At 39.8% G+C, this 24,657-nt stretch overlaps 2 protein-coding genes across 5 annotated transcripts in view; one reads left to right on the plus strand and one right to left on the minus strand.

Moving 5' to 3' along the window:
* Positions 1-750: 750 nt before the first annotated feature.
* zgc:112001 (uncharacterized protein LOC550384 homolog) lies at positions 751-5,071 on the plus strand. The gene is made up of 2 exons (XM_037751379.1): positions 751-907; positions 3,575-5,071. The coding sequence occupies exon 2, from the start codon at positions 3,652-3,654 to the stop codon at positions 4,555-4,557; it is 906 nt and encodes a 301-aa protein (XP_037607307.1). The 5' UTR covers positions 751-907; positions 3,575-3,651; the 3' UTR covers positions 4,558-5,071.
* Positions 5,072-10,073: 5,002 nt separating this feature from the next.
* The window catches only part of bach2b (BTB and CNC homology 1, basic leucine zipper transcription factor 2b), a 97,164-nt gene continuing 82,580 nt past the window's right edge, over positions 10,074-24,657 (minus strand). For all 4 annotated transcript variants that reach the window (XM_037750485.1, XM_037750486.1, XM_037750484.1 and 1 more), the window contains 2 exons: positions 18,855-19,061; positions 10,074-16,895 (listed from right to left, as the gene is read on the minus strand). In XM_037750485.1, the coding sequence (XP_037606413.1) occupies positions 16,392-16,895; positions 18,855-19,061 (711 nt within the window). In that variant the 3' untranslated portion in view covers positions 10,074-16,391. The remainder of the gene's footprint in view (positions 16,896-18,854; positions 19,062-24,657) is intronic.

Below are 24,657 nucleotides of genomic sequence, written 5' to 3' on the forward strand. Positions count from 1 at the left end.
AAAGTTTGGAAATTTATGTTTGGTGGATTATTTCTCTGTTGTTACAATGCTAATTGGCATTGTATTTTACATCGTTGGAAAGCCTGTTTATTTACCTTCACAATGATGTCCAACTTGTAAGGATCATGCATTTGTGGGATGAGCAGCACAGCTGATTATGTGGGGAGCGCCCAAGAAAAATTTGCCAAAATGCTCTGCCAATGGTAAACAGTGTGTTCTCCTGTTGGAATTGAATCTTGTCTTGAGTTGTTTGGTGGATTGGATGATTGAACTCTCTATCAGTAACAGGGAACAAACAAGACATATTGGCTATTTTACACTTTATTCATTTAATACACCGTCAGGAGCCTCAGTAGAGGTGGAAGATCCATACGCAGCCACTACAGCCTGGCACCTCCTCCTCATGCTGGTCACCAACCTGGTCACATGTTACTGTGGGATGGCGTTCCATTCCTCAACCAGGATTCGTTGCAGGTCAGGTCATAATCAGCTGATGTTTGTACCGGTAGTCACACGGAACTGACATTGGATCTTGTTCCACAACGAACACAAAGCGGTGTTGCACATCGTCAGTAGTAAAGGCAGCTGGTTAAGTCGGCATCGATGCAGACTCCCTGTTGGAGGGTTATGTAACCCACTTCCACTCCCCATGAATTGGTTTGGAATGGACACATGTGTTCCATCAGAACAAAGGGATGTGTGGTGTGGGGATTGAGATTCTCTTCAAATGTGTATGTTTGTTTTTAAAACCCATGAATAGCATTAAATCAAATCAGTACATGTACATTGACAGAAGTTAAAGTTAAACAGTCTTGCTTAGCCATATGCTGCGGCTGTGCTAATGCTGTGCTAAGGTAGGCCCAATTACTTTACCCAGTCCATGGAAGAAAAGGCCAGGAATTGTGAGGTACTGTATATTTTATTTGCCTCATTTGCCTGTCAATTATTATTTTTTATGTACCATTGTACATTCTACAGTAGTAGGTATATTATGAATACCGTGGTATTTTTTACAGTACCATGGTGCATTATGGTATATTTAACATACCATGGTATTTTTTACAGTACCATGGTGCATTATGGTATATTTAACATACCGTGGTATTTTTGAAGTGAAGTGAATCTCTTCAACTGTGGAACAAGTGCTGATTTGTTGAAATAAGAAAATAATATTTATAATTATGAATATGAGTTATTTCATTGTGTTTGGTTGAAAATATTTCCCCAGGACAGCATAAAATCAATTAACTTGTTATTTCGATATGATATAGACGATGGAGTGCATGTGACACATGAAAAAAGTATGAATAATAATGTGATAGAGAAAAAGTTGTTTTTGAGGAGTTCAGGGTTATTACACTTGATCATAATGAGGTCTTTTTGTTTTTACTGATACTGATATGATGATTACCGATATGTTTGTGTGACTAGTTTAGTCTTTGGTTAGTATTGTTTCCTGTTGTAATGTCTCCATCTTGTGGCTCTAACAGGTGATTGCCCTTTTAAATGCCTGTTTTGAACCTGTACTGTTTAGCTGTAAAATGAAAAAGTTTGCAATTTGGAAAACAGTCGAGCCAAAACCAAGCAAGCTTTAGAATGAAAGATATATAAACTATTATCAAACTACATTCCTGTGGTCCTGAGAATTGATTAGTCAAATATATGTCATGATCTACAATCAAAAAGTAACGCATCTATTCAACCATGTTACCATATCATTTTTATTGAAATAATCTTAAATGATTTTTTTCAGTTCATGAAGGTTTAAAATATTGTGAGTTTATTAGTTTGAATGATTATATACATAATGTATTTGAGCAAATATTTGAAAATAAATACTGAAATTAGTAACAAAAAACGTGACTATTGAAAAGTTGGGTGGGATGAATTTCAAAAGCTGCTTATAATTCAAGTCTAATTTTAAATTAAATGAGAATTCAATGTGACTTTTTTTTACTGATGGTAAAGGATTTATTAAACAACATTAATTTCAAATATACTTTTCCTTTTCAGGCGTATTGGTAACAGGGTTGCGCCAAGCATAGCACAGAACAAATAAAACATCTCATAAAAAGTGTACCTTTGATGCCTGAGCTGGACGAATCAAATTATTTGATGTTTTTTTAGCTGTTTTTCTTAAATACATAACAGAAAACGGTAAATTAAATGTTCACTTTTTCAAAAGTATTGATGCCTAAATTGTCCTCCAATTCTGGAGTGACCCAGCTATCTAAATTAAACAGCTTTCTCAAAATGTACTGACATTTTCCGGTTCACAGTTCTCTTTTTGTTTTTGTTTTTTTCAATAGATTTTATTTTAGAATTGTAAACAATACAAAGAGCAATGACATCAATACATAGATAAACAATGCATATAAAGGAAATAAAGGGATGAATAAAAACAAACATTAAATAAATAGAGAAAGAAAGAAAGAAAGAAATAAACAAATAAATAAAATAACATAAAACACAAAACATGCCAGGGGTTAGTTTAAATAGAAAAATAGTAACTTAAGTAAAAACATTACTATGGGAGCACAAACTCATCGTTTTAGTAGCCTTTTTGTTTTTTTTTGCAGAGGATAAAGTCTTAATATACAGTTCCATTTCTATCTTAAATAAATAATATATAAATAATTAAAATGAGGTTTAACTCTAGCAAATTTGCATTTAGGAAGGTATTCTGTTAAGCCATAATATTTTGTGTAAAATATTTTGCTAGGATGATAATCAAATTAATTATGTATATCTCATCTGCCAAAAAAATGGGATTGTTGACAGTCAGTAATAATCTCAATATTTGTTAAATTGTCAATAAAGTTTCCAAGACTCTTCTGACGTATGATATTATGCGCATTAGCTCAGTACTGCAGCGAGAAGAATTCCGCTGCTGCTAGCTGTCAACAGCGTCCAGCAATGACAGTCTATAGTTTATAAACTACTTTAGCTGTAGCCTCTTCTTTTCTCGTTGTGTAAAAAATATTTTACAGTATAAAAATAAATTCTAAATTATACAACAAATAAACTGAAAGGAAAGGAAAAGATGAATAAAAACAAAACAAAATAAAAAAACAAACAAACAAACAAACAAAAAACATTCGGGGTCTGCTAAACAACTGGAATACATTTGAAATGTCTGAACAATTAAACCGTTTTAATCAATTTTATGTTTTAAAATCAGTATCTTTAAAAATAAAAAAGGAAGATATTCTTTTATCATTTTACGTGTAAAATATTTCGCTAGGATAATAATCAAATTAATTATGTAAATTTCATCTGCCGAAAAACTGGGATTGTTGACAGTAAGTAATAATCTCAATCTTTGTTAAATTGTCAATAAAGTTTCCAAGACTCTTCTGACGTATGATATTATACGCATGCGCAGTAGCTCAGTACTGCAGCGAGAAGAATTCCGCTGCTGCTGCTGCCTGTCAACATTCTGTCAACATTCTGTCAACACGACCAGCTATGACGCTCTGTAGTTTATAGTTTATAGTTTATAAACTACTTTATCTGTAGCCTCGTCTTACTCTTTGTGTTGTAAGTAAACGCAATGTGTCCTGTAACTCCACAGCTCTTGAACTAATGTCTCCAGAGCGATGAAGGACGCTGTTTAACCCCGCTGAGGACAGAAGTTTCCCGGCTGTCACCATGGCGTCTCTAGCCGTCAGCTCGGCGGCTCAGAGCAGCGGGAAGCACTGCCGGTCCTTCTCGCTGCTCTTCTACCGGGCCGTGCGGGACCTGAAGCCGGTCTGGATGCTGGAGGACATTCGGACCATGGAGGCTTTCTACCAGGAAGAGGACGCCAGTCAGAGGACTTACACCCCGTCGGAGGCGTTGCTCTACGCGGTAGTCCACGACCACCAGGCGTACGCCCAGTACCTCCTCAACCGGTACGCCGACGAGGCGCTAGCGAAGCCCGGGGAGCGCTTCTGCTGCCGGCCGGCCTCCTCCTCCTCCTCCTCCTCCTCCGCGGCGCCGCACCTCGCCATGGCAGTCCGCTACGACCGGCGCTACATTCTCGGTCTCATCTTACAGGAGACTCACCGCATACCAAATACCTCCTCAAGGTGTTTCCTCACGGAGGAAGACGGAAGAACCGCGTTGCACCTCGCCTGCGAGCTGCTGCGGCCGGAGGCGGTCATCATGTTGCTGGGGAACGGAGCGTCGCCGCACGCCCTGGACGGAGACGGCCTGACGCCGCTGGACGTCCTCCTGGAGAAGCTCCGGGACTGCAAGGAGGCAGGTGGGGAGAGGAGGAGGAGGCAGTGTCTGGACAACCTGCTCATGTTCACGCCAATAAAGGTTCACTTTAAAATGAAGGGGTCTCTGAGCACGGAGCCGGAGCGCTGGAGCGAGGTGCTGGGCGAGGAGACGTACAAGTACCTGGCGGAGAGGAGGCCGGCTCCGCTGGTCCTCACCGCCATGCAGACTATCCTGAGGCAGCTGAGTCCTGCGACCTTCCCGGACAGCCTGCATGAGCTGCCCATCCCATCATCCCTCAAACCAGCGGGCCTGCTGCCGGTGCTGTCCACTATGAAAACTCCTTTATTTTAGCATGATGTGTGCGTGTGTGTGTGTGTGTGTGTGTGTGTGTGTGTGTGTGTGTGTTTGAGGAGCACTTCATTATAGGGCTGCACAAATAACCACTATTACCAGTCAGGGAACAAAATGAATGGATCTTATCTAAAGATGTGACTTCTTCATCACACTGTTAAAAACCACTGATTGGATTTACTGAGAGAGAGCTGGAGGTTGCCAGCAGTGGGAGTATACCAGGGAATAAAACAGCCATATTCGTTTACACTATACCCAGCCATTAAATAGCAGTTTTATTTGTCTAATCTCATTTTAAAGTGTTACCTTACTAATACTACTGCTACTGTATGTAAGCCCACTGTATCATATCAGAGTAGACCAACACTGATGACAAGTCTATACTGTGTTACAGTTTGATTGTTAATTTATTGGAGTTTTATTTAACAGAAAGTGATCTTATAGATCATTTGAGAACCATTTGGATGACTGGTTATTTATTTTTAAATAAATAAGAATCCATGTGATGATCTAATTTTGTGTCTTTCTTGATTCCATGAACACATTTGTTGATATCTGCTCTTTGGAGTTTGACAAAAAACGCTTTCTACCACACCAGCAGTTTTACAGCTGGTACATCGGTGACACTTTATATGACTATAATGCATTACAAACATACTTATAATGCAGATTTGCATTTATCGCTTTATAATTATAGTTATAAGCACTCCTAAATATTCATAATGCTTTATAACAATTATCATAAGCCATTATAATACGTTTTATAATGACTTAAAAGGTCATCATACTTCATAATTGCAAGGATCATAGTGTGTTATAATTCCCGTAGTTGTAATACGTTATAATAATGCATTTATAATCACTTGATTGTATGTTTCTCTAAGTGGTCATTGTTGCAAGTACAAGACACAAAATGTTGTGAAATTGTTTTTTTACGGAACTTAAAACAAACAGTCACCACTCAGAGTAACTTCTGACATTATAATGCAATAGAACAGTGATTATAATCTATCTTTCAGAACAAAATGTTGTGTCATCAGCCTTATGATAATCTGTCTGCTAGCAAGAGAAATACCTTGAATATCACTTTCAAGAATTAATGTGGAGAGGAGTTGGGCAGCAAGTGAATATGAATAAGGAGAGACGGGGCGGCCTTGACAAACACCACGAGACAACTTCAAACGGGGTGAGGTACCATATTTAAATTTGATTGAAGGATTACCATTTGAGTAAAATATTTTGATGCATGAATATTTAAAGAAATAGTCACCAAAACCAAAGTAGTAAAGTGCTTGATAAATAAATTTGTGTTCCAGGTAATCAAAGGCTTTATTCGAATCTAAACACAGACTGATGTGGGGCCGTACAAGACATAATTCATTCTTGCACTCACACACACATGCATTCTCCTTTCACATACATATATTTTCACTTTCACACACATACATTCTCCTTTCACAAACATACATTCTCCTTTCACAAACATACATTCTCTTTTCACATTCATACATTCTCCTTTCACATACATATATACTTTACTTTTCAACACACACATATATTTTCACTCGCACACACATATAGTCTCCTTTCACACACATACATTCTCTTTTCACATACATATAGTCTCCTTTCACATGTATACATTCTCCTTTCACATACATTCTGTATATACTTTACTTTTCAACAGATACATATATTTTCACTCGCACACACATACATTCTCCTTTAACATACATATATTTTTACTCACACACACACATACATTCTACTTTCACATACATATATTCTCCTTTCACATACATATATACTTTTCAACACATACATATATTTTCACTCTCACATACACATATTTACACGTACACACATGTATTCTTTACTCTCACCAGTGGTGGCTGGGGACTCAAAAAATTGGGACAGCCTGTCACTGAAAAACAAAATTCAGCGCCTTTTGTAGTCCATCTTTGGAACATTGTAGTTTCACCCCAGCAGACCCACATCACTAACATTCGCCGCTGTCGCATCATAGTTACGGAGTCTAGTGTTAGTGCAGTGAGATTCTCCTAACACCACGGTTGTCTTTTCCTAAGTCCTTATGAATTCTCCTTCACATCTTTCCTTGACCTCATGACGTTTTCCATCGAGGTCAAGGAAAAATGGTTAGGAAAAGACGTTAGACGTCATTTTTGGACTTTTTGACCCCAGCCTCAGAGTTTTCGGTTCCAGAACAGCTGATCAGAGTCAGTTCAATCAACTCTGAGTAGGTTGAATCTGAACATAAAAAGCCATCATCAATAGAGCTCTGATAATACGATTCACATGGTGACAGGTAAATAAGAGGCAGTGCCAGGGTCGGCGCCAGAGTGTTACGGGCGGACGGGCAATCAGCTTTGACAGGGGGGGCATTTTTTTCACCTCATATAGCCTTTATTAAGTGTATCTTTAACATTATCATGTTTCATGAAAGAAATAAACTGACAGAGAGGTGTATACATACTGCCACTTATGCGCACAGGTGCGCACGCACGCATACACATGCTGTTATGTCCACAAAAACAGGTTATAAACTAACACCGTGTCGTAACTGGATGCGAGCGTCAGACTATAGCGCTGCGTCGCGCATCTAACGCTCTCTGTCCACTGAATCCGTTAAATCTGCACTTCTGTTACATTATGTAAACAAACCAGGAACATATCAGCTGTGAGCTCCAGATCAGACTGGAGCTGGAGACGTAACCACTTCAAAGATGGGTTGGTAGTACTTGTTATCTTCCTACGTTCGTACTTTTTTTTTTGTATCAGAAAACACACGTTTTATTTGTGATATTTACTGGAAATAACATACGATATAGCCAAGAGCAAGTAGGTTGTTATCTAGTGACCCTCTCCAGCCAGCTGACACCTTATTTAGGTTTCTGTTTTGAAATGAGGAAGTACTGGAGGCTACAGATAACTCCTCAGGCACGCCCTGCGTCTTGCTCATGCCAGGGTCAAAATGTGCACACATAAAGTGCCGAGATAAAGTAAACAGGGAGTTAAACAACACATTAATCTAACAGTCTGACTGATTTCTTCATAACTATAATTTAAGTTAATAAAGACTAAATGTGGATGTTTCACTCACCAGTTGTTGTCCCTGCTCAGCCTGCTGTAGTGTAACATTATTCCATTGTTTTATTCCACAATACTGAACAGAATAATCCAAACAGGTAGAAAAAAGTAAGATGTGAGAGGAGCACAGGATGCTTTTTACTCTCTTGGTCCTAATTGTGCTTTAATGCACCAGGTCTGTAGGTCTACTTTCTCAATTTTTTTTCTATTGAGCTAGATTAAAAAACAAACTAAAAAAACAAACACGCAAACGGAGTGGATCAAAATGAGGCTTCTTACTGAAATATTGTCGTGACGGTTCATATTTCCCAGAGTTTCAATAGTTGTCTCTTTGCGCTGTGTGTTTGTGTTTTATTTGAACCATTAGTGAGGTGGCTGTTATATTTTTTGACAGGTAGCTCGTAATAAAGTTTCACTAGTGAACTTTATTACATATAACTGCGAGCGTCAATGCCTGTGCTGAAAGTGTCAGTAATCAAGTTAATATTTTCATTTACATCCAGGACAACTGACCCGGTTTTCTCGGCTCATTTTATCTAAACTAATCAGCCGTTCCTCTCAATATGAATGACAGGAAAAAATAGGAACAAGGTATCTGATAGAAGTTCAGACAAAACGTCACGCCGCGCTGTGCAGCACCGTGTTGCTGTGCAGCACCGTGTTGCTGTGCAGCACCGTGTTGCTGTGCAGCACCGTGTTGCTGTGCAGCACCGTGTTGCTCGCAGCCAGTTAGGACCCTCCAATAGAAAACCATGTAATCAAGCACAAGTACATGTCTTAGTTGTTTCCTAAATGCAAAACTATCACTGTTTTGTGCTTTATTTTGCATTGCAGTGTTAAGTCCTTCCATTACCAAACTGAATGACTTATTTTTACTTATAGCCTAGCTGTTATTTCAGTTTAGTTTTTTGTCAGGAGAGAATTCAGCTGAGGAGGCACAGTAACCTTTTTGGACGGGCCTGGACCCCCATGGCCCGCCCCTAACGCTGACGCTGGGCTCCGCAGAGAGAAAGCGGCACCCGGTCGGAGACGTTAACGTTTCTCTTCCTCCTCAGCCCCAGCACCGACCCGCTTTTCCTGCTCAGCCAGCATTGATTCATGGAGAGACCTTCGTCTGGTCAGCTAACATTACTGCCAAGCAGGTGAAATATAGAGTGATATTGTGGTTTTAGCTGCCGTGTGTTGCCTCACTGTTTTGAGCAATGCTCGTTCAGGTATATTTAGAGCGAGCAAGCGCGTGCCCGACGCTGACTTTCGTTGACTTAACGGCCACAGGTGTCGCTGTTAACAAGCAATTCTGAAAGTAAATAGTCCCTTAAGAGGTTAATTGAACCAGTTGGCAGTACCTCCGCAACCCACTAGGTGGTGCTCTGAGGCCCACCAGTGGTCCCTGGCCCAGTGGTTGAGAATAGCTGATTTAGAGTCAATGAACCTAACCTGCATGGCCACCGAGTAAATTTCATAGTGGGAATGGAGAACATATATAGGCTCCATGGCAGCTTCTTTTAGCTCATTGTTTAGATTTTACAGCTTGCAACTTGACTGTTTTGGTTCTCACCAGTCTCAGCAGCAGACAGCCGTCAGTGATAAACCCACTGTACACCACCTGCTCGGCACCAAACAGCACACAGATAAAGTTAGCAACTAGCTGGTAGCAGCTAAAGAGAACTAACTAATTCATCAGGTGGACAGAAACACAACTCCAAATGAATTCTAATGTTGCTCTATGTCTGTTGGATGGGTTACTGTGTGTTAAAGGGGACATATCATGCTTATTTTCAGGTTCATGCTTGTATTTTGGGTTTCTACTAAAACATGTTTACATGCTACAATGTTCAAAAACCACATTATTTTTCTCACACTGTCTGTGTGAATACACCTGTATTCACCAATTGTCTGAAACGCTCCGTTTTAGCGCATTTTAACGTAGTGGCAACGGAATTGCGTTGCTAGGAAACAGCTTGGGTCCATGTTTACTTCCTGTCAGCTGATGTCATTCACATACACTGCAACAGGAAATAAACTGGGACACATTTAGTATGTTTACGTTTAAAACTGTGAAATGGTGTAAATATTGTAGATTTGTGACATCACAAATGGACAGAAATCCTAACGGCTTGTTTCAAACGCACAGTTTCTGAATACGGGCTGTGTGTATTTCTCCATGGATTGAGTGTTTTGATACTTTCACAGTATTTATATATCACTTAAACCTGCTTTATAATATAAAAGACATGGAAATCTCACTTTTTACAATATGGGACCTTAAACATTTTCACCATATTAACTTTATGTGGTTGTAGTGTTGTGTTGTGTCAGCAGTGGCCAAACAGATCAATTAATGCAGCTTTGATACTGACCAACATTGTGACGTGTTTTTACAAAAAACATCCACAAAACACAAACCATGATATGCATGTTTCTTTATTTCATAAAGAGAAATGGTGTCTAGACAAAAGAGTCATTTATATAACACTAGCAATTGAAATGAATGAAAATGGGCTTTGCACAATACCGTATTTACAATGGTTATTAAGTCATTTTAATTAATTAGGGTCATGTAGCATTTAAAAATTATAAAGGTAAGAACTCTTAGTAGAGAATAAGCAAATAACAGCTATTTCAAATTGACAATATTAACACAAAACAGTCATCTAGAAAAATGAAAGAAAAAAAAACAACAACTTGAACTACAAGCTTAAGAGCTATTACATTAAAAATGATGCACCAGAATCTACTAATACAATAATCCATATAATCTGTGTAAAAAGCATGTAGAAAAAACACCTGATGCAGTTTGCTGATACAGTCATTGACCAGTTATGAGAGGTATGAAGGATTTCACAGGTAGATAAGTGTGAGAAAGTCCGCACTGGTGACTCAGGGATGGGGGGCCCAGGCCCCTGCATACACTCACTTCACTTGAATGTGAACTATGGCCTCTGCAAGTTCTAAGGCAAATATCGGAGGTGCACTTGTATCCATGTAATGCTGACCCATCCCAAAAGTTGGATTAAAGACAAGGTGAGGAAACTCAGTCTTTGTCTCTTTACACAACACCAAGAACCAGTCCAATTAAACCGAGCGATTTTTACATGGCAAAAATTGATCAAACATGACTTGACACCTATTTGTAAACATTTTCCATTTTTTTTATATTTTACTCAATGATCTCAGCCTGCACATTCAACCAGGATACCAGATTTTTCTTTTCAATAAAGTTTAGCATTCTGTGAGAAAGGCATGTTTTTGTTCATATTATTTTATAGAACAACCTTTGGAGTTGAAAAAGCCAGTGTTTGTTTCAGAGAAGCAGCAACAATTTTTTTTTTTTTTTTAACTAAACAAGACAAATACACAGCAAAAAAAGGTATGAGCATTCAATTACAGCAACAGCAAATCTGCTGTGATGGCCATAACCAAAAGAGTAACCTGGAGGATCAAATTGTTAAATTCATTTCAGGTGTTCATGCTTATTATTACTGTTACATCATTTTAAAGCTGCACTAATCAATATGTTTTATATGAACAATGGATCAGATGACTATGTATAATGTGAAAGATGTTGTTCGTAAAAGATTACCACCAACTCCGCTTTTCCCTTCAGCTCTGTAGAGCTTTTTAGCCTCTTTTAGCTCATTATTTGTTTTTATCCAACCAGCGAATTCTGCAGCGGGCATCTGTTTTTAGCAAAAAAAGCTTTGAAAAACTCATTGTGCAGTACTTGCTGAGTACCAAATGTGGGCACAGATACAAAGTTAGATACTAGCTGACGAACATGGAGGGGTGTTTAGCGGCTAAAGGGACAAATCTTTTTCTCAGGAGTTGGTGGAGACCAAAACCAGAGCTAAAAGGAGAGCGAATATTGGAATAAAATTCATCTGGTGGACACAAACACAACTCAAAATGAATAATGTTGCTAGGTAGTATATATATATATTTATATATATATATACAAATCAATTAATGCAGCTTTAAGTATTATTAACAAATCATTTTAAGGGGCATTTATTTGATTCTCAAACAAAGCAAGTAAAAAAAAAAACTGCTTCAGAGTGAAATAGAGAGCAGGTTCATGTGCTTGGCACCCTGAGACACTAAAGGGTTGGTTCACCCAAATGACAAAACATATTTTCTCACTCACCTCTAGTGGTATCTAGTCATGCATATAGTGTTGGCTTTATTGACCAAAGTTTTGAGATTGTCTGAAAAAAACAAATACTGTTCACAGCAATGTGATTATCCAGAGTAACAGGACACTACTACTTCTGCAAATAAATTATTGCATTTCTTCAGTGATGTGAGCACCACACAGATGTCCCAAAACCTGGACCAATAAAAAAACAATAAAACCAAAACTCTCTGCATGACTATGTTCCATAAGAAAGTGAGAATTACATTTTTATTTATTTATTTATTTATGTAACTTGAACTGACCCCTTGAAACAACAGTGTTGTGGAGGATTCCTGTCACTGTACTTTGACCAAACAGTCAGTGTTGAGAGCATGCAGCAAGACTCGAAGAGCTTAGAGGTCTGGACAAAAAGCTTTTCTGACTGGAGAGAGCGCTTCGGGGGCCTCTGTTTATTCTAACATCTCAGCTCTACAGGAATATAAGGGTTTGTTAAGTTGAATTATCAACATTAAATATAGGTACAAAAGAAATTCTGCTATGCAAAAACATGAATGTGATCATTGTAGTATTAATAGGACGTCTTGCGGAGACACCCGGGGGTCTTTTGTTACCATGGTTTTGCTACAACACAAACATCACAAATTGTTTTCTCTATACAGAAAGACATAAAAGTCAGAGTCGGTGCTCTCCAATGCAACACCGGGCTTTCCTCAATTTAAGATCAAGCAAATGAAAAAAGTACATGAATTAGAAAATGAGTTGCATAATGTTTGCAGAAAAGAAGCTTCTTTAATGTAGATGGTTCTACTTGAGTTTTCTGGCTTGAACCTGGTAGAATCTCCACATGGGTAATAATAATGGTAAATACTGTTTTTTGCTGCAGTAAATATGCATAAAAGAATGAAAAGAGCACAAATCGGATAAAGGGCTGAACAAACACAAACAAAAACCACACCAGTCTATGAAGAACCGCTACTGCTGTGCCACAACGTATGTACTGTGTGTGTGTATTGTATGAATATATACGTGTATGTTTGTGTGTTTGTGCATGTATGGGTCTATGTACCAGTCTTTTAAAAAATTCAAAGACAGGTTTACAAAATACACTTACTCTGTTCGGCTGTATAACAGAAACGGTCTCACATGAGACGCCATATTTTAAACTACATCTAAAATTTACATCAGTTAAAGTCAGGGGGGAGAACTTCAAAACATTTCATCCAAACTTTAAAGCCCCAATCCCTCATTTATTTGGCCGAAAAAACATTGATTTTTTAAGGAATTAAAAATTTGTAATTTAAAAATAATCTTAAAGAGTAATAAAACACAGTAATAAAACACCCAAAGTTGGATGGGGAAGTAGATGGTGTCATGGGATCTCCCCAATTGGACCTGCTGTATGGAGTTTACTGTCCATATTCTAAGATAAATGAGTATCTACTACAGCACTTTCTATTAGAATTTGAACCTTATGTGATTATAATGAAGTAAATGTTGTTCATTAGAGGCTGTGCATGAACTGCAGTGGAGCTTTGTAGCAACAGTTTAATTTCCGAACCAGGACAAGGTGTCCAATTCAAGTTTTAACTCCCAAATTAGTTTTTTTTTATTTGAATTACTGACAACATTTATACTTTTGATATAATTCCCCATTTACACGAAGGATTTGCCTTTTTTTAATAGCACGTACTGTAAATATTCTTTTGTTTTAAGGATGTACACACCGGGGGCATTTTTTTTTTTTTGCGTGATTAATTCGCACGTTAATATATTTGTTGTTTTTGTCATGAGTACTTTCACACAGAACGCAAATATTATGCTGCGTAAAAAAGGGCTGTCATTTTTTTTTCAGAACGAGGTCGACTTTTCTGAGCATTCGCATCGCGAATAAAGGCCAGTCCACCAATCATATTGTGCGGAACGGGCATATTCAAAACGTACACGTTGGTACTTCTGAGGATTACCAAACAACGCGGAGGCTCCGTAGTCCTAACCAAGATGGCAAACTGCATTATTACACCTTTAAACCTTGACAAAGGCAACGCAGACCAGATCCACTCCTTCCGTTCTTTACCTTTCAACAATAAAAGCTCAACTCACTCAGAGCATTTTGATTAAAGGAAACTCAATGAAATAGCTTACAGTAGCTCAGACAGACTGCCAGATGCTGCTCTGGGTCAATAAGGATCCTGATTGTTGGTCCTCTAGCCCACGCAAAAGTGTTGCAAACTGTCGCAAATTGAATAGTTTTGATGCAAAATATTTGCAGGCAAGTATTTCACATTTTGGTGTTGTTTATTCGTCATGTCCCCCCGGTGTGTAAAGGCCTTTAGAGTAAGGACAGTAAACTTTTTCACATTTTCAGAAAGACAATATGGGAAGAAATGCTCAATGAGATATTGAGCATTAATGTACAGAAGCTAGTGGAACAGTGGGGAGCCTACAGGTGATCTCAACAGAGATTAGGGCTTTAAAAAAGAGCAATGAATAAAGCTTCGCATTCCAATTGAATCCAACCTTTGTGCTAGAGTATACGGCCCTGCTTGTTCAAGCCTGCCTCTAGAGAGGGTTCAGATAATTCAGCTCGTCTTTGCATGTTTATACATAGAAATTCTTTAAAAAAACATAATTTTAAAAGCTCCAGAGAGAAGAAGTTACGAGGCAAACAGAAGCTAGACAAACTAACTATAGGCCTATAGCTATAGGCAGCATGCATGCACGTCACAGAGGAGGATGTTCAAACAAATGCACAATTAGGGCAAACGTGTTACTTATCTTATATGATTGTTACTCAATCATTTTTGGACATCACATTACACTGCTTTCACGTCAAATGAAATCTGAATTAGCTTATTCAATTCCTAAAGAAATGCAAATATAAGGTGTGAACACTCTTTAACTAAAACATTAGCTTCTTTTTTTAGGTTTCAGAGATTCATAGAGATATTTTTTTAAAATTGTATATTTATATAATCATATCAACAAGATGTTTTTTCTCTTGAAGTGCCAATTTAAGTGCTCCAGTCTGAGACTTTGGAGGGGTCTGAAACAAAGACAAAAATCCCTTGTTGAAGTGCTAAATGGCTCTGAGCGCTTGGGGCCTGTAACAAAGTGCCTGATTTAATATTTTGTGTTCATTTCATTCAGGATCAAATTTGAAAAATACGTATCTGTTATATGTTGGCTGCGCTTTTTTGCTGTCTCAGAACATCAAATGGCAACGCTGAAGAAACCCAAAAGAGTGTGCACGAATAGCATCTTCAAAAATACTGATAAGAAATAAGATTTCCTCCAAAACAACACAAGGCAGAACTCTTTTTTTTCACATTTAAAGAGGAGTCAAAGGTGGAGAGGAGCCGGCCTGAGCCTCAACGTCGAAAAAACATGTCTAACTTTTTATAACATGCATGGGGCTCAAAATTTGTACACGTGTGTTGACGCATTTGTATCTGTATGTACTTGTATGTGTGTGTCCACGTGTGTATCGAGCTGATTTCCTGAGTATAAGAACGCTCACCGTGATGGGAGAGCATTCGTTAGGCAGGACAGGAAACAGCAAAAGCAAGATTTTCCCCCTCAGCAAAAAAGGTGCTTGATATAACCCCGTGAAAAAGAAACATCTAAGCCTCTACCTGTACAAAATCACTGATACAGTCATCATGCTCCATACTATATACATTTCTGCCAAACAAGCACTTGAAAAGTCACCGTTACAACATCCAAATACAATGGTATTGCTGATGAGTGGGAAATAAAAAATAGCCATTTTAACCGCCCGCAAAAAACCTTTTTCCTTTCAATTCAGTGCTGAGGAAGGCAAAGGAGGAATGTTTTCGGTTACAGCCTGTACAAAGTTCTTCTGTACAGAAATACAAATGCCAGACTCTTGAAGACATTTTTGCATATGAACATTTTACAGTCTAACTGCATCATAACTTCCTCGTGTACAGAAGCCGTTTTCTCATTTGTCATGAATTAGGTTGAACATTCAGAGGATTTTTTTTTTTTTTTTTCTTCCTGAGTTTGAATTGCTGTGACGAAAAGGGCCACTGAGATATAGCGAGAGTAGAACCATAGACAGACAGACAGATAGACGGAGAGAAAGTGAGTGAGACAGAGAGAGGTAGAGAAGATTGATAGAGACAGAGTGGGGGGAAAAAAAGGAGAAATGTGTATAAGAGAAAGGCAGGAAACAGAAATACTGTTGGTACAAAGAGAGCTGCTGTTTAGGTCCGATGAGGTTCAACTTTTGAGTTGTGATGTGAGACACACGGAGAACAGAGTCTCCACTGTAGAGGTTGCTGTCGGGGCGAGTATAGCACCATTGAAAGTGTTTGGTGAGAAGTTCCCACTCTGTCATGGTATGAGGAGAATACCTGGAGAACAGTATTGCTGCTGTTAAGACAACTTTAGTGTCAACCGTTCAAAAAAGACAAAAACAAAAAGACATAAATACAAACAAAGCTTGTTTTTTCAGTGAACACTGGCAGAAGCTGACCGTCTCAGCGACCCCGAGAGAGGGTTTGTCAGAAGAGTAAAATTAAATAATAAAAAAAACATCCAAAAACAACAACATAGAGAACCACTACTACTACATACTACAGTCCGTCCTCGGCTGCTCGTCAGTTGTACATTTGTCAGTCATTTCCTGGCAAAAATCCACCGTTACCGTCTGGTTGGATAGCCCTGACTTTGTGAACGAGCCGGCGTCGTCTCGACCGTCCGCGTCTCCGTCTGCCCCGTTTCGGACGGCCGAGTCGGGCTCACTCTCCGAGGGCCCGCCGGGAGACCCGTGGAAGCTGGGCTCCGGCGTGGCCGAGCCCGAGTGGGTGGTGAGGTCGATGCTGGTGGTGTCGTTGGTGTCGGTGGTGGGGCTGATGGGGGCAGGCTTGGGCTCGTGGGCAGCGTTGTTGCTGGCAGTGGAGTTGGCGGGCCGCAGCACGGGGCAGTAGTGGTGTAGAGACTGGACCTGCTCGGGGCTCAGCTGGACGTCCCTGCATACCTCCTGAGACAGGCAGGAGAAGTTCTCCCACAGCTCACCCATACACGCCTTCAGCTGGTTCCTCTCCGTCAGCAGCTTCTCCTTCTCATTCACCTGTAAAGACACACACACACACACAAACAGGATATGAGGTCATTCAATAAAACCCTCTAGTACAGGGGTCAGCAACCTTTACTATCAAAAGAGACATTTTAGGCAAAAAAACAACATTTGAGCATTGCGATGAAGGTAACACAGTTTATAGTCTAAGTATATAGTATATACTGTAAGTCTAATGCAGTGAGGGCCAAAGTGCAAATGTACGACGGAGTATTAGGGACACATTGAGGGAAAAAACATCTGAGATTTATAGAATAAAGTCGTAATATTACGAGAAAAAAGTCATAACTTAACGAGAAAAAAAGTCGTAATATTACGAGAATAAAGTCATAACTTAACGAGAAAAAAAGAAAATAACACATAAAATTACTATTTTATAATATTACGACTTTATTCTCTAAATCTCAGATTTTTTTTTTTTCCTGAATGTGGCCCTAATGATCCGTTATACCGTCGTACCATAGACCTACAACATGATAAATAAAAATGTAAATGTAAGCAAAAAACAGTTATTCATTTCCATTTTTAAAAATCCACAGGGAGCCACTGGAGAGGGGCTAAAGAGCCGCATGTGGCTCCGGAGCCGCAGGTTGTAGACCCCTGCTCTAGTACTACCTACGTCTGTGCATTGGCAAGAGTCTGGCGATACAATAACGTATCATGAGGGTGTGATTCAATATATTGCGATAGAGTAAGCAAGGAGATTTTTTTACGTCTAATTTTAGGAAAACTGTCATAGCTTAAAGTACACACCACCATATGCATCAAATCTGAATGCAATCAGAACACCGGGATCTGCATTTATCATGTTACCCTGTAACCAACATCATAGTACGAGACATAATTCATTCTTGCACTCACACACACACACATTCTCCTTTCAAATACATATATTTTCACTCGCACAAGAATATATGTATATAACTTTCTGTCATATCTGCTAAAAACTGTCACCATATCCTGACAGTAGTACACGAGACAGATAATCTGTGTCCTCCTGTACTTTTAACGGCATTTGTAAGATTTCACCACACCCAAAGAAACCACGTTTCATGATTCACCGACCGCAGATCAGGTCAGATTAGTCGGTGCCAAAACCGTTCCTGCTCGGATGAGTGAAAAGCTTTGTTCTTGGGCCAAAAAATGCGAATGAAGCCAATGTTATGATCGTAGTGTTTCACATAATGAAATCTTGCTTTGTCATTGGTTGAATAGTTTACTTGTCTGTCATGTAAAAATGTGACTGTGTGATTATTTCCTGATGGGACTGGAGGAGAGAAATTGTAGGATATTGTTGCAGTTCCTTCTTAATGCCAGCAGAGGTAGACAAAGTTCTTATAGGCATCCATGTACAATCCATTGCACAAAACAAAGACTGTATTCTATCCCCCATCACTTCCATTGGAAGGGACCTTTTAATGTCCAGTGCGAACAAGAGGAAACCTACTCCAATGTTCATATGGACAACTGACTATTGTTTTAAGGCAGACTTGAAAACAATATGTGAACAGCTGTATTATGAGGTGATCAGTTATCAGGTTGGAAATGATTGTCATCACACAGCTGGAGCAGGCCAGTCTGTGAGTGCTCTGATCTGCATCTTATGTATGTAAGGTGCTTTACAATAAAAGGTGTATTGTTATTACTCTCATGGGACTTTGACATTTCCGAACAAACCCAAACCAAACCTATCACAGAAAAAGATTGTTGCCTGCAGATTGAAGCAGAGCTTCACCAACCCACACACTCAGCATGGCGACCGGAGGGCACTCTATGGAGCTGCTCTAAACAACGCCAGCCCATCTGTGAACAAGTATTTCATCACATCCATGATTTTCCTTTTGCTTTGCTCAGGTGGTGTCGGTTGAGGTGACTTATTCCTGGAGACGAGGTGTTTGATGGACAGAGGACAGTCGGTGACAGTAAGTATTGGTTTGGAAATGGTTGACTCACCAGTTTTCTGATCTCACACTCCAGGTTCATGATGCAGTCGAGCTTCCTCTTGCGGCAACGCTGCGCCGCGATGCGGTTCTTACTCCTCCGCCTCACGTCGTGGATGAACTCGAGCTGCTCCGAGGTCAGTTTGTGCATTTTCACCAACATTTGGAAGTCGTTCCGTGGAAGATTTGTGATTTGATCTACAGGGAAAGGCAGCTTCACCTGGAAAAGGAAGAAAAACGTTCAGACATTATGTATAACACTAATTGTCATGTGTTTATTATAGAGCATTAATTAAAAGGTGGGCAGAAGTTGCCCACAATGTAAAAAAGTCCATCTTTCTTTTGTATGGAGTCTGAAGTGTGCCGCTGGAATATTAATAGACTTTTGGCAATACAAAATAATTCATTTATAAACGCAATTATGAATTGATGTCTGAATTAAATTAAGTATGCATTATTGAACTCAAAGAAAATAAAATGATTACATTATTGAATCTGTGAAATCTGTGTGAGTTTACAATGCAAGGCAAGATTTGATCTATTCTTTGATTTTACTTTGAATTTATAAATATTTGCAAAGCGACTTCACACCCCATCTGCTATTTGCACCGCCTTCACATCACCAACGTTGTTTCAACGTTTTAACAACCTCAGGAGGAGGTTGCATTATACAAACACACAGAAATTACACGTGGTGGGTTTTCCAGAGGGGATCCTGATATTTTTTTTAGACCCGATATCTTTACATTTGCCTAAAATGCGCCTGATTTCTCCCGAATTATATAACTGGAAGTGTGGCAGATGGCGTTGAAACAACTCAGATTGGAACACACGTGACTTTGGGAAAGAATGACTGGATTTTCTTTTTTTCAGAGAATGTGAACACCATGGATTGCGACAAAAAACCTTTTTATAAAAGTAAAATAAACAGTTCATATAAATTTACTAAGTCACACAGACTTGCTTTTTTTTTACATTTATCAATTTATTAATTGATAACAATTAAACACTTTTGAAGTTTATTTTGGTGGCACTCACTGGCCTCCGTACCTTGGGAGCCGCAGTCACTTTTACACGATTCAAATCTCAATTTCAAAACAAAGAACAACAAAAACATCTCTAACTTAATCAACATCTCCTGTGTGATTTAATGGGGGGGGAGATTAAATTAAGGATGAGAAGGTGAGTCAATGTATCACCGTGCCCATTTACTGTAGGACAGTTACCAAACTTGACCACAAGATGGCAAAAGAGCACTGCTGCAGGTGCCTCACCGAGCGGGGACTCAGTGAGCCTCCAGCTCCCTCCACCTTACATTTAACATGTAGCACATTCTCAAGCAGAGGGGGAAAAGGTGATCCAAGAAAAGAGTCCCTCTCCATCTGTCCCTTAGCACCTGGAAAGGTGCCAGTATGACAGATTGAGGGGGGCAGTGACTTGTCAACCTGATCCAAAATCAGTGTCAGGTGATTTCTGCGGGGCATCAATATCTAGCAGCGTCCTTCACAGGCTGCAGAACAAAAGAATTAGTGGAATAAACGCAGCAGTGATTTTGGTATACCAAAAATCAGAAAGCTGTGTGGTGTTCCCTTCATTGATACGACACCACATCAAGGTTGTGTGTGTGTTTATTCTCTTTTTCTCAGTTTGGAGAGAGCAACAATAAGTCGACCTCTCTCCCTCAGGTGATGGCAAACCTTATGATAAGCACATCACAGGCAGATCCACCCCAGCGGTATCTGTGTGCACCAGGGATCTGCAGCTTTAGGCAAGCGAGTGAAGCAGTGGAGGCACAACAAAGAGCCAGAGGAAGACAGCCGGAGAGCTTGGCAGAGATGAGAGGAGCTGCAGCTCTCTTTCTCCGCTCCCTTTCCCTTTTCCTTCCCCGTGGCTGCCTCTGAGGAGCGCAGGAAGTCAAACAAAGGAGGAAGAGAGGAGAGAAGGGGAGCGAGCGATGCGACTCCACACTCTCCACTCTACCTGGCTGCTCAAGCCGGGGCCAGATGCTCCCCGGAGACACTGAACCGCTCAGATGACTACAGCCATAGAGGCTGCGGTATAGAGGTGGCTCGGCTCTGTTTCTCCCACCAGACGGTACACAGCGGTGGAGATAAAGCAAGGTGCCTACTCATGACAGAATCAAAAATTACTCCTCAGCGAAGAGCAAATGTAGATGTCAATCTATCCCTGAGAGAGAAAATGGCTTTAGTTTCCTCATTAGAAGTGCAGCCCTCTGAGCCGCCGGGAGCCCTATTTCTCATCTCTGCTCGACATCTGCATGCAGACATATGAATAAATAATGACCCGAGCTTTCAAGGCCACACTCGGCTCTCGCTACTTTGCCAGGGCATGGCAACTCCACCCTCAAAGAGAGGAGCGGGGGGAAAGCTATAAACCATCCGCTTTCATCTGAAGCAGAGGAGAAGATGACTCCGTGTACCATAATGCACGGCGCTTACAGAGGCGTGAGCTTTCTCCCTCTGCCGAGACAGGGTCCGATGAGATCTTTTGGCCCAAACCAGGCTAGAAAAACAAGGCAAAGGAGACGCTGCGACCTTGTGATGGTTTCTTTCTCCCCCCCTTCATCCACCAGTCACCGGTACGCAGGGGACGGCTAAATTTAACCGCTTCACCACGAGACCCAGTTCAGCAGCAGGACTGGGATGACAGAGTATACGCCTCGGCAGTGGTCATAAATTCACACCCAACTGTTCTGGATTTACATCTTTCTCAGTTCTCGTCATTCCTCCTCCCTATACCAGCAGTCTCTGGGTCATTATGGGGTACGGAGTGAACAGTCGGGCTCTTCTGTTATCAGGACCAGCGCTGCTTCAAAGTGTCAAATTCAGGCTCAAAATACTATTTATATGGGACAAGTGAAAAATTCAGTTAAAGGGGTGAGATTATCATTTTGTTACCTGCTGAAGGATTTTTTTCATTCAATACAGGTTCTGGTTTATTACAGCTGGGGTTTTACTCTTGTGAACTGTGGATAAAATCTTCTTTTTTTGTCCAATTGGACTTCTTTTTAGCAATGTAGGTTACAATGTTAAAGGTCCCATATTATAAAAAGTGAGATTTTCAGGTCTTTTATATTATAAAGCAGGTCTAAGTTTTTTATAAATACTGTTAAACTATCAAAACGCTCAATATATGGAGAAATACACACAGCCCGTATTCAGAAATTGTGCGTTTGAAACAAGCCGTTAGGATTACTGTCCTTTTGTGATGTCACAAATATACAATTTGTAGATTGTTACAGGGTTTTAAACATAAACATTCTAAATGTGTCCCAGTTTATTTCCTGTTGCAGTGTATGTAAATAACATCAGCTGACAGGATGTGCATGGACCCAAACTGTTGCCTAGCAACGCAATTCCGTTGCAATTCCGTTGAAATACCACTAAAACGGAGCGTTTCAGACAGAGGGTGAATACAGGTTTATTCAGGCAGACAGTATGAGGAAAATAAAGTTTTTTTTTAACATTACAGCATGTAAACATGTTCTAGTAGAAACACAAAATACAAGTATGAACCTGAAAATGAGCACGATATGGGACCTTTAAATTTAACCCTGCTGGAGACACTGCACAATAATGTGAGTGGATGACTAAACTGCTGTTTGACAAGAAATAGTTCCGGCATATAGATTAAACAAACAAGACAACATGTTTAAATAAGTGATGTTTAAGTGTTGGTAGGTGTATTTTTAAACTTTAGACAGAACCAGGCTAGCTGTTCCCTCCTGCTTCCAGTCTCTATACAGACTGACAGTCTGTCCGCGGTGGGCTGGTCGCTGCTGGAGTCCGAGCTGAAAGAATTTCTGCAAGCATTAAGAATAACTATATAGAAATAACCAATATCTTCTCGCAGGTGGTCTCGTTTACTTATGGAGGTCATATGGAGGATTAGATTGAGAATGTGTCATAACCAGTTAAAAGTTCCTCATAGTAACTTTAACACACAGACATGAGATTGATATCAGTCCTCTCATCTCACTCTCAGAAAGAAAGCAAATAAACCTATTCCCCTATTCTTAGAGCGTCCCTTTAAAACCACATTATTATTATATTCTTGCTGCATGCTAGTAAAATGATCTAATAATCCATTCCTGTCAGATTTTTCACTTTAAAACAACTTTTAAGTTTGAATTGCAGATGTGAGGACTGGCTAAGTAGGATATTTGTGCAGTGTGTGTGAGGCTGGCCAGCAGGTGGAGACCTGAGGTGGTACGGTTTGGTTCGATGGATGACCCCGGGCTGCCAGGAGGTCACTGTTCTCTGCGCTCACCTGTAGTCTCTTGACCTGCTGACTTCACACAGACTCTGTGGGGCTATCAACACTCGGATGTTTCCTCTGACGGTTTGAGGTGTTTTCTAAAACGATTGCTGCTTGACACCTCTGGTCTATAGGTCTGTGTAATACTCATCCCTTATCTCATCCAAACTAAATGAGACCTTATCTCGTAACATAAGCTTTACGAATTCGGCACATTTGAGCTTCATGCTATCTTTGTAATTAACCCTGTTACATCTCACATGCTTGTAAATGGGTTTATAAAGAAGCATCACACGCTGAGTGAGATCTTAAGTGAAGATAATGCGGAGAGGTTCAGTAGTAACTGTTCTGTCCCGAGGGTTAAAGTAATAATCTGCAACATATTCAGATAAATAAACTGTTTTGCTGCTGTCTGGCTGAATAATGTAGCCTGTACTAGGTTCATAAAAAGCATTTTTTGTTTAAGAAGTATTCAGTGTCATGTAGAGATGTAGAGATATCCGTAGACATATCATCTAATCCTTCATTGGCAGCAGCATCTGCAGTTTCTTTATACACATAAGAAGAAATGTGCAGTTATTTAGAAAAAAAAAAGTGTCAAACTTCATCAACAGAAAATCTAAAAAACATCAACACTACACCAAAACCTGCAGTACTGGACACACTGTTCGAATGCCAAGTTATTTCTGGGAATCTAAGTGCAAAAACACCACAGCACGAGCCGCCAAGCTGCAACGACGCAGCCAAAATCAGCACAACAAGAATCTCGCAGATTACCGCTGTGAGGTAGCTGGACGCTAAACGTCTCAGTTCTTCCAGGACTACCACAGGATGTAAGGCCCTGCCGAGGAATAGGGTTGTTTCTGTGCCCCGGCTGGCCCTGAGGGTCCACGTATACTATACTGTAACTCAGCTCCAATCCACACACACTCTACTCTGCAGACACGACAAATAAGAGAGCAAAAATATCTTCTATATTTGTCCCACAGCGTATACGCTCCAGGGGTGATTTGGGAGGGTAATGAAGAGGAGCGCTGTATCTCATCACCTTGATAATACATTTTTTTTTGTGAATGCATCAAGCTAGATAAATATAGACCTCACAGTGAAATGTTTGGGTAAATAGCACTCCTTTTAACAAGTCTCCCTCCGCGTACTCCGTAGGCTACAAAAGAGCTTCCTGTGTTACCATACTGTAAGTAGCCTACATTTTAAAGGTCCCATATTGTAAAAAGTGAGATTTTCATGACTTTTACATTATAAAGCAGGTTTAAGTGCTTTATAAATACTGTTAAACTATCAAAATGCTCAATATAAGGAGAAACACACACAGCCCGTATTCAGAAATTGTGCATTTGAAAAAGGCCGTTAGGATTTCTGTCCATTTGTGATGTCGCAAATGTACAATATTTAGACTGTTTCACGGTTTTAAACGTAAACATTCTAAATGTGTCCCAGTTTATTTCCTGTTGCGGTGTATGTGAATAACATCAGCTGACAGGAAATAAACATGGACCCAAACTGTTGCCTAGCAACGC

This window comes from Sebastes umbrosus, chromosome 18, assembly GCF_015220745.1.
Source record: "Sebastes umbrosus isolate fSebUmb1 chromosome 18, fSebUmb1.pri, whole genome shotgun sequence".
Taxonomy (NCBI): domain Eukaryota; kingdom Metazoa; phylum Chordata; class Actinopteri; order Perciformes; family Sebastidae; genus Sebastes; species Sebastes umbrosus.

Excerpts from the sequence above, each read along its gene's own strand:
- zgc:112001 (XM_037751379.1), top strand. The coding sequence starts at position 3,652 with ATGGCGTCTCTAGCCGTCAGCTCGGCGGCTCAGAGCAGCGGGAAGCAC.